Source organism: Octodon degus, unplaced genomic scaffold, assembly GCF_000260255.1.
Source record: "Octodon degus isolate 3935 unplaced genomic scaffold, OctDeg1.0 scaffold00022, whole genome shotgun sequence".
Taxonomy (NCBI): domain Eukaryota; kingdom Metazoa; phylum Chordata; class Mammalia; order Rodentia; family Octodontidae; genus Octodon; species Octodon degus.
This window is the reverse complement of record NW_004524598.1, coordinates 14269981-14281144: the sequence shown is the minus strand read 5'-3', so window position 1 is coordinate 14281144 and position 11164 is coordinate 14269981. Positions and strand designations below refer to the sequence as shown.

The window sequence follows — 11164 nt, the reverse complement described above, 5'->3', positions numbered from 1 at the left end:
TTAATTATTGAAACTGTCCTACCAATTTGGTTTGAAACTGTCTCATTGCTATTTGCTTCCCAATAAAATTATGGAAAAAAAAACAAAGACTAGTCAGAGACTGACATTTCTACTCTAGATTCTTATTAATGTTCCTCTCTAAATATTGCTATATGGGAAGTAGAAGAATCACTTTGGGAAAAGTCACAGAGGTGCATCATCTCCTATCTCATATCCTAGGGGGAGGTGCAGCTTGTAAGGAGTTGCTTCATGAAATCACTTTGCGTTAAATTACTAGAAATTCCAGGATTATAAGGCATTCTCAAATCATAATGCTACATGCATGCCCATCTTTTTTACTTTCTCCCCACCCTCCTGCATGCACATCTTGAACAAAGTAAAACTGTGAACTAAGGGCAAAAAAAAAAAAAAAAAAAGTAAAACAATACGACTCAGAAGATTGCTTCTCATTTGAGACTACAAATTTAACTCAGGATTAGGGTAACTTCCTTTTGAATAACAACAGATGAGGAAAGTGAAAGGGACAAGTCCCTGAGAGGTCTCTGTGCCAGGAAATGGATGATTAAGTAACAAATTCCCACTATAATGGTATTACTGTCTTCTGAGCTCCTGAAGCAAAATCAACAGTAGAATTACAAACTCTTAATCTGTAATCTGGGCTCATTCAGAGTTACTGAGGGGCCGGGGAGATGGCTCAGTAGAATAAGCGCTTGCCTGGCAAGTGCAAGGGCCTAAATTCAATCCCCGGTTCCACCAAAAACAAACAAACAAACAAAAAGCAAACAAAAAACCAGAGTTACTGAGCTGAGTAAATAGAGTACAGGTGGCATCTCTATCTCTCCGAGTTGGCAGGATGAGAATCTTGCACATGTTTCCCTCTCTCTCCATCTAGGCTAAAGACTCACTGAAGGCAAACCCTAGGTTTTTATATATTTTACCACATTTTATACAGTTTCAAAAAAAGGTCTTTGAATAAATAATAAAAAAGAGCACTCTATTGCTCTCCTTGGTGTGCACTATAAAAAGGGCACCATCCCTCCACGTTTCTCCTCTGACATCAACTGATAGGTGCATATCCTTGAGGCACTGGCAAAGGCAAATTCCATGCTTGCAGACTGAATTCAGACAGCTCCCTCTCTCTACTCCACCTACACATTAATATAAAACTAAGCAACCTGCCACAATCTTAAAAGAAAAACTTCACCAATAGATGACATATAGATAGATAGATAGATAGATATTTAAATCTCTGAATGATTCTGGTCACTAACCAAGGATGACAACTGAATCAAATTTCCCATAACATCAACATTGAACCTGACCATTGAATTTGATATGGTTCTTGTTCAATTTAGTTTCTGAAAAGAATCATGGAAAGAAGTTCATAATCTAAGGTGCCACAATATAATTAACATATATAAGTATTATATATGTGTGTAACGTATTATTGATGTAAGTAATGTATTATTATATTTAGTATTCTCAATGTATATATACATATATATTATATACATACACACATACAAATCCTATTTTCTGAAGAATGCTATTTTAAATAAAGTCCAGCAAATTACAAATTTAAAATCATATAGCTAAACTGCTAAATCTATAGCTAACATTAGGTATGTTAGATATTAGAAACTATTAGATACAAAAAAAGAAACTATTAGATACAAAGATTTTTTTCACTTGAACTGAAAGAATAGTGAAATGTTTATATTGACTAAAATTACCAAATTTTTGTACTTTATGAGTGATAGTATATAGATTTTGGCTCCAATTATCTCTTTAAAGATATTCTTAAACTGTGGAATTCAGAAAAGTGTAGTACATTTTAAGTTTTTTTAAATTTTGAAAACAAGAAAAACGATATTTAGACTAACAGCATTTTTTCCTATTTAAAAGAAAAAAAATGTACACGGCTGGCAGTCACAGTCAGTTCCCTCAACAAGACAGAATAAACTAATGTTCTTTCACTGTAATCAAGGAGAAACAATTACTACAAACTGACTATGTTAACTTATAAAACTAAACATACAAAATAAGAAGGAAGTAAATAATGTGATATACCAATATAAGGCATAAAACTGGATTCATAAAGTCTATTTTTCTGATTGCATTTTAAATTATAAGAGGCAACAATAAAACACTACCAATGTGAGGATTCGCTAAATGTGTCCTAAAAATCTAGACACTATATTCATACTGCTATGAAATTGGTACTCAAAGGTCTGCGTGTCGGCTAGCACCTTGCATGTTATCATATCCTGTGATCACTATCTTACCAGTTTATGATAGCCTTTATTTTTGCTTTAAAAGATTTGCTTGCAAATATATTTTCTTTATTTTTTAGCACTTTGAGAAATGAACAAGTTGATTTTCCTTTTATGTATGATATATTTTTCTGAAGGCACTTCAGTCCTGCTTCAGTTAAAACCCTCTTGAATAACAGAATGCTGATAGAAATGCTCACTTTGGACAGAAATCATCATGTATCCAGAGTTATTAAAATACTAGGGTAGAAATCTGCCCTAAGAACAATACAGTGCAAAAATTAATAAGGTGTTAAAAATGACTGTATTATTGGAATGGCTGAACTCTGACTTACATATCATGTTTCAGCAGTTTTAAGCATGAAAGTAATTACTGTAATATATTTTGACACATTAGATTTCCTTTTAAAACAACTGGGAGCTTGCAGATGGAACACGCGAATAAGCCTGGACCGACGCTGAAAATCAATGAGCCCCAGCTGAGAAAAGAGCTTGATGGGACGAGGACACAATAAATCACTATTCCTGCTAGCCAAATTCCAAGTAGTATTCATAGTTGAAGTACAATAATTAGCACTTCATGGGATTTCACACAAGTGTTTTGGCTAAAGAGCAGCATGCACTCTGGGTTCTTTTATTCCAATACAAACGCAATATGTTGTTTTAACACATTAAATGCCTCATTGTATTATACTTCAGCCATAAGCATAGTCTCCGACACAGATATAATCTTTATTTTGCACAGACTGTGCACATGCTGACCAACCAAGAAGGGGACCTCTTACAAGTGCCCAGTCCCTTCAGTGAGCACAGCACAGACACACGGTTGTGACAGCCAGTGGTGGCCAGCTACTCACATGGCCTTGGTCATCCAGCTCATTGTTGGTAAGCTTCAGCTTGTCGAAGCTGATCACCTGTCTCATCCAAGTCTCTCCAGAGGCAGGCGAGTCTGGATGAATGTACACGCGCGGAGGCACAGGGGAGTCAGCGTTGCCAGCCACCATCCACTTGGAGCTGTGGTACACATACCTACAAGACGAAGCCAAGGAAGGCCCTCACAAGCTGCACTGTTTGTTTCTTAGTGTTGCTGACTTAGGACACTCAAGAACAAGTGTGTACTTTTCTTTTTACAGTCTAAAGTAAATTGATATCTTTCTTATACCTAAAGTAAGTCCCCAAGCCATTTGCAAAAACTTTCTGAAATAGTGGGGGCTCCATTGACATTTCAGAGGAAGTAATGTACAAAGGGCTTAGTAAGGAACATGCTCACAACCACAAATGTAAATGCTGTATCTTAACTCTAACAATTTAGTTACATTAGCCATGCTATAGATTGATATTTTTTTCACCCGAATATTCAATGGAAATGGAATTGCCAAACTTGCCTTTAAGTAAATCTCAAAACACTAGAAAGTGGTATCTTAAAATGTCCCACTTCTGGGAGCCAGGGAGATGGCTCAGTGGAATAAGCACTTCGGGCCTGAGTTCAATTCCCAGTTCCGCAAAAAAAAAAAAAAAAAAAAAGGTCCCACTTCCTTAAAGATCATTTTGCATTTTAGGCTACATGCAGACTGATAATAGAAAGGTGAGAGGAAACTGCCATATTTTGACAGAAACAAGTTTTACCTTTTATCATTTAGAATTGTATTTTTCTAATTCTACAACATTATGAGCTAAGGATGAAGTATTCAGTTTAATATAAAATTTTTGAATAATTATAAAGTGTAGGCCTTTATTTATCTTATATGGCTTATATTAAATATTGCTCAAATCACACTTTGAAAATAATGACCTATCTAATTAATATTACTTTTCTAATTAGAGACAAAACATCCTTGTTTAAATATGTGCAAATATATTGATTCAACAAGAATACATTAAGTGACAATATCTCAAGAAATAAAATCTCAAAATGTAATCCTATAACCAGACTATCACTTACTGTTACTTTAAAAGAAACTAATTAAAAGATAAAAACTAGAATTCTTAAATAAAGAAATACAAAATAAAATCATAATCTTGGACATTTTTGTTCCACATATATTGAAACATATCATACAATTTACAGTGTTTGCAAATCGTGCAAGGGCATTTTGCCTGTACAATATGTGAATTTCTTTCTTTTTTGCGGGGGGGGGGGAACTGGGGATTGAATTCAGGACCTTGCGCATGCCAGGCAAGCGCTTATTCCACTGAGCTATCTCCCCAGCCCCCAATTTCTTTTAAAAGAGGTGTTAGGGTAGGAGGAAGGAGGGGAACAGCAAGGAAAAAGGTGATATGTGCATGTACCAATTCACACTCGATGTGCTTGCTATGTAACATCACACCGAATGTACATATTATGTAACATAAACATACACTCATAAAATTTTTGAACAATTAGAAGAGTATAAAATATTTTCATGACATCTTTGGTGCAGCTTTTTGTTTTACTGAGGGCCACATATTTCATTCTCTTTGGAATTTGATATGTTTTCCTTTCTGATATTCTTCTACTCCTCACAATAGTTCCTTTCCTTGAGGGAAAAAAATGCAGGAGCACTAAATTGAGCGTACTACCTAAAAAACCATCCTTCAAATGGTATGGTGGAATATCAATAAATAAATTCCTAACTGTAGACTCTGTGACTACCAATTGCACATTCTAATAAGTGGCAACCATTTTCACTTCCACCAAATAACTCCATGACATCAGAAAATCAGTGGAATTTTTTTTACTACCACTAAAAAGTTGAAAACAAAATGAAAGTCTTAGAAATTCAAGAAAAAAAAACTTTACTGTAGCTATAAATTGGCTTGCTACCACACAGCTGTACGCTCTATCAAAACCCTGCAAAAATTATACATACTAAATAGTTCACATTTCCCATGCACATAAGCAAATAAATGATATGTGTTACATTCTTTTTAAAATGTTCTAATTACCAACACTAAAACCAAATTTCTTTTTATTAAGCAATTAAAATGAAAGCAAATTTATGTTTAACAGTTTGATCTTTTAAAATCTACCATTTTAATACTAGCAGGAGAAGTTAACTTGCTCTCTGTAAGAATAAATAGAAATCAGGTAAGTAAAATAAAACATTAAAAATATATGGAAGAATTTTGAAGGAAGACATAGGATACAAACAGAAGAAAAATGATAATGTCTAAGCTTATTATCTTCCTCAGCACAAAGCTCAAATTAGAACATGGCTTTTTAAATCAAGTGTATTTCAAGAATGAACTGTTATACCTTCTAACTTCTAGTATGAAGTAGACAATTTTGTCAAAGTGTCCTCATATCTTAAGAAATAAGATTTATACACAGAACACAAATAAAACTTTCTTCCTGTTATTCATTTTGTAGTATTTCATGTTTTTGTTCAAGTTAAAATCTCTATGCTTCTGATATATAAACCTGCTTTGCAAATACTCCCTAAATTTTAAGGTGCTAAAATTCAAATTCAATTTCATTTTAAAACTATTAGAAATTTTCTATGAAAAACTAGAAAATTTTAAAGAGCGTCCATCTTTGGGTCTCACAGACATTCCAAACTGTCTTTTAAAAATGTTATTATTTATTTTTTAAAAATGCTAGTTTTTTATCATTCAAAAAATAAAAAAAACATTGTCACTGAAAATTTTTGGTTTGCCTTCTTCCAGAAGAAAAAGAATAAAGGTTGGTTTGAAACTAAGAATATGTATCTTTTCACAGATTGCTTGCTAAGTTGGTAAATATACTCTTTTAAAATCCAAATACAATGAAGACTTTAAATAATAATTACTAACTACCAACCCAAAACAACCAAAAGTTAATAATTCATTACCAGTTTGAAAATGTCTTATATCACAATGAATTGTGAAATTTTATTTATCTTAAATAATTTTCTCGAAGGCAAAAGTCCACAAGCTTTTATGATTTTACATGTAGTGAGATAAAGGAATACAAAAATCAAAAAAAGTCATAAAGAATACATCATTTCATTTACCATAATGTGTACAAACTGTACAACAAATCCTCTGAAAATTCTAATTGAAATGTGAATCTATATGAGAGATACATTTAGTTTGGCTATATCAAATTGACCCCTATTAATAGTACCCAGTGATGGAAGATATTTCTGTTCCTATTAAAAGCCAAACAGAAATTCTGGTTCTACATTTTACTTCAAAAGAAAGCACCCATGGGCATGCGATTATGGATCTGGACATTCTCTAGGCTTCTGGAAACAGAGATCACAGCCATCACAGACCAAATGGGCACTCTTGGCAAAATCCTAGGGCTTTGTGAAGTCCTGTATCCAATCCCTGTACCTGTATCTTTTGTTGTCCACTGGTACAATATCCATGGCAATGTAGTATTGCTGGTGAGGATCTAATCCGGAGATCTTCACTCTCATTGCAGGAAACATGCGCCTATTTATGAAGGAAAGGAAACAGCATTTGGGTTTTGTTTTTGATTCTGATAAGAATTAAAAATAAATAAATCTCTCTAATCTATATTTTAATATAGGTCAAATTCATAGCATTTCCTTTGGCAAAGGGTTAGTATAGAACATATCCAAACCAAGGTTTTAAAATGTAATTTGTTGTATCCTATGTATGTATGTTCTATATTTATTGAATTATCATTACAGCTCAAAATGAGAGAATTGCCAGCTGAGGGAGCAACAGCATTAAAGGAAGTACTTTATTTTTTAAATGAAACCAATATGTATATTTACATTTAATACAATTAATAAAATAGAATAAATGGTAAAAGTAGAAATTTCCAATTTCTAAAAGTGATAAAATATAACATGAAATTTTAAGAGCGTTATAAAAAACCACAAGGAGCCAATGTGCTATGTTATAACCAAACAATGTGTTCTTTATTGAAACAGGACTTCCTGTCTGCCGCACGGTAAAGGTGAAGTGCAAAAGTTGCTCTAAATTTGAAAGGTATAGTAAAACTTCTTTATTGAAGGCAGAACTAAACAGAAAGCGTATTTACTAAATTATTTCTTTTTCTATCATACTTCAAAAATGTTTTCTACCTAGATCACACTTACCCCAACATTTGCTAATGAAAATCTTCATTTTTTTTCCCCTTAGGGTCCAAGATACAGAGCAAAGGGGGTGCTAAGGTAAACGCATCTGTCCTTTCAAAAGAGCGCAGCAGCAAGGGATATAACAGCAAGTAATTATGCATAAAAACAAATGTAGACATTTGTTCTTTAAAAAAAAATGTTTGATTTATGTCTCAGCCTGTGCCAGTTAATCTAATTTTTGCTAATTTAACTTTATAGCACAAACTTTAGTACTGTTATTTACCAATTTTTTTTCTATAGCAATAATGCTATTACAGATCACTTCCAGAGGACGGAAAGTCCGTTATTCCTAACGAAGCATGCGACCAGCTCTAATATGGCGCTGGCTGGTTAGTATTATTTCAGTGCACCTGTAAGATAAAGAGTGAAGGTCTTTACATCCTTTATAAGATGACTGTTGCTTTGTGTTGCTCAAAACCAAATTTGGATCATTAATAAAAGCTCTGCGAAAATGCAGAAGGTACATATGGATTCAATCAAATATGTTTTTGTAATTTCTAATAAGTTTGGATACTTTTATGCTATCCAGGTTTTTGCCATGTGTACTCCCTGAAAGAGCCGTGTGTCCTTTAGAAAGTTTCTAAGGATATTATTCATAATTTTATTGCACTAAATGAACTGAAAATTTTAAAGTGTAAAGCCTCTGTGGCTACCTCAAGTTAGTGCGATCTACCAAGAATACCACTTATTGTCCTAGCCAGTTGTGCAGATTTTATACTTTAAAAAAATATAACTTCTTACACTCATGTTTATTATTCTTTTGCAAATTTAAGCTAATGTCCTGGAATTTCACTTGGAAAAATAACCATGCAACTGGATCAACAAGCAGGATTTTTCAAAATCAGGATAATTATTCCTACAGCTACGTATACATTATGAACGATTATAGTGAGTTTTCATCCTAGTCTAACTGCAAAACAATACAACCACCATGTTCTTATAGTTCCAGGAAGTCTTCTGATAAAAGAACCAACCTGTAAGTTTAAATCTGAAAAAGTAAGTCATAGTTTGCTGTGGAGCAAACTGTTTTTTAAAAGCGGAAAAGGAAAGGAGCTGAGGTATACATTGTTTCCAGAATTGATAACTAGAGCCTAAATAAGTAACTGGAGCACCGACATAATAGGACCTGGAATCCGTAACTACGTTCCACTCGACCGTCAACCTTGATGGTTACGGCATAGGCGACCACCACAATTTCTCGTGGATTAACAAGAGGGCCTCATTATCTCCTGCACCTTGGCCCACTGAGGCAAAGCCAGTCTGAGAGTGAGGCACGATCGGTCTCATAACGGGCTGTCAGAAAATGCTCCCCGCGCTGTAGAGCCCTCTCCCAAGCCGTCCCGGGTTAGGGCTCCGCGCAAGCCTTTTACCTGCCCGCCTTGGTGATGATCATCTCCGTGCCGATCTCATGAAAGCGCTTCCAGAGCTCCGCTCCTTGCAGATCTACCCGCGGCGTCTGCAGCGAGGGCGTCGGGGTCCCGGACCCGGGCAAGGCAGGCGCCGGGGACCCCTTCGGGGAGCCTCCGGGGGACTCCAGCGGGGACGTGCCCTGCAGGAAGCCGTCCTCACCGCTGCCTGGACAGCAAAGGGCAGAAAAGGACCCAGTGAGGGCTCCGGGTGAGACGCAGGCGGCCGGCCCGGGATCGCAGAACAAGGGCGACGCCCTGGTGTCTTCGGCCGGTGCCACCAACAGGCGCCCGGGGGAGACCTGCCGGGTCCCCAAGTCCCGGGCCCCGGAACAGCGCGCAGGCCGCGTCCCTCAACCGCCGGGCCTCGCGGGGTCCAGGCCCCGGAGAGCTTCGCGCCGCCGCGGGGCCCTGCGCCTCGAGTGGGACGCACTCCGGGACGAGCTCCCGAGGGCAGAGTCCCCAGCTCGGGCCGTGTTAGAAGCTCAAGCGGCCGCCGCGTCCCGGCCCGAAGCATCTTCCGGACGCCTCTGCGGACCCCACGGCGGCCGCGCGTCAACTCAGCAGCTCGGCGCGGAGCCGAGCGCCCCGGCCCCGGGAGTCCGAGGGGAGGAAGGGCCTGGACCGCTGCGCGGCCCCCGGGAAACCGCGTTCGCAGCTACGCCGCCCTCTTCCTGGTTTGCACAAACAGTTTAGGGCATTCGTTCCGGTTTCGGGGTGGGGGTGGCGGCTGTGCCTTCTTCCTACCTCCCCCCAGCCTTAGGCGTTTAAAAGTTGGGAAAGGAAAAGCAGCACCCATAGGCTGCGGCCCCAAGGGAGGCCGCGGCTGAAAGCACAAACCCGCGCTGCCCGGATACTCGAACGACCGCGAGGCGCCGAGCGGGTGGCAGCGGCTGCCACGGCCCTGTGGGCCCCGACCCGGGCGCGCGGGGACCCCGAGGCCGAGGCACCGCGGCCGCCGTGGCCCGACCACTTTCGGGCCGCCGTGCGCGCGCGCTCCGCCCCGCAGAAGTTCAGGTTCGCGGCGGGAGCTGCCCGGGAAGAGGCTGGGCGGGAAGGGGCAGACTCACCCGCCGGTGCGCGGGAGCCACAGCCGCGCTCCGCGTCCGCACAGCCCCGCGCCGGCAGCGGGGGCGCAGCGCCCTCGTCTCCCTCGGAGGAGCCCTTCTCGGCAGCGCCGCCGCCCCGGCTGCAGCCTCCGTCGTCCGCAGCCCCGGCCGGCTCCTCGGCGCCCAGCTTTCTCCGCTTCTTCTGCAGCTGTTGCTGCTTCTCGGCACCGATCAGCGCCTCCACGGAGAAGGCGTGCGCCCGGAGGCTGAGCGCGCCGCTCGGCGAGCCCCTGCGCTTCTCGGCCATCCCCGCCGCCCGCGCCCGCGCCCGCGCCCGCTCGCCGCCTCCCTCTTCGGGAACTTCCTGCCTTTCTTCTCCGTCTTTAATCCTATAACCTTAACCGTGTGGGCAGTGGAAACCATTTTTTAAGGCAAAGCCTCCCACTTCAAACAGGGACCATTTAATTTTATGAGGCCTCCGAGTGAATGTAACCGGGGAGGCAGGAGTCACTTTGGGAACGCTAACGCAGACGAGCTCCGCTGGAGCAGCGACGCCGCCCGCGTGCCCGGAGGCTGGAGCGTGCGTAACGTCTAGAGACCTCAAAACATTCTATAGGCTCGTTAAATCTCATTGCAGGCCTTTGTTAGGTAGCAGAGCATTATGCCCATTTCTTAAAAAGACAGAAACGTTCACTGAGGTTAGCAGAGTCAAAAACAGGACTTCCTGCTTTGCACTTACCAGTAGAGTGCTTGGCCAACTAGTTGGGCAAGGGTTTCTCGCTGACCCATCATCTTAGCTTTGCTATTTTGCTTTCACCACTTCCCTTTATCTTTACCCTGGCTGACGAAATTAAGGTTTACTCGTGTGAAATGCATGGTATAGTTTCTGGTATTTTATTTGCTTCCAATGATGTGTATAAGGGTACTGTGGTGAAATAAGGAACGTTTTGCTGAGTAGAGAATTCCTTATTTTGTTTTGACTCATGTAGGTAAATGGTAATTTAATTGAAGCCCTCAGTGCCTGGGCAGAATGAACAATCACTGGAAGTGATTTTTTGCCTCAATTACCAACTAGATGTCCAGTTGTTCTTTGATAAAAATAACAAATAATTTAAACCTGTTGTTTTGAAGACTATTCGAGCCACTGTGCTTTAAATCACATGATGTCATTGCATTTAAATTGTTCAGACTGCCTGGCATAGGGACACATTGCTGTAATCCTAGCACTTGGGAGGCTGAGGCAGGAGAATTTCGGTGAGGCCAACCTGGGCTATACAGTGAGTTCAAGGCCTGCCCGAACTATACAGCAAGAGCCTGTCAAAAACAAAGTTAATTAATTGTTCACATTTTTATTTATAACAGCA

General features: G+C 40.0%; 1 protein-coding gene across 3 annotated transcripts in view; it reads right to left on the bottom strand.

Moving 5' to 3' along the window:
• Positions 1 to 10107, bottom strand: part of Tbx18 (T-box 18) — a 28755-nt gene extending 18648 nt beyond the window's left edge. For all 3 annotated transcript variants that reach the window (XM_004628247.3, XM_023712023.1, XM_023712024.1), the window contains exons 1-4: positions 9822 to 10107; positions 8716 to 8920; positions 6570 to 6671; positions 3131 to 3302 (exon numbers count right to left, since the gene is read on the bottom strand). In XM_004628247.3, coding sequence (XP_004628304.1) covers positions 3131 to 3302; positions 6570 to 6671; positions 8716 to 8920; positions 9822 to 10107 — 765 coding nt within the window. The remainder of the gene's footprint in view (positions 1 to 3130; positions 3303 to 6569; positions 6672 to 8715; positions 8921 to 9821) is intronic.
• Positions 10108 to 11164: the final 1057 nt, after the last annotated feature.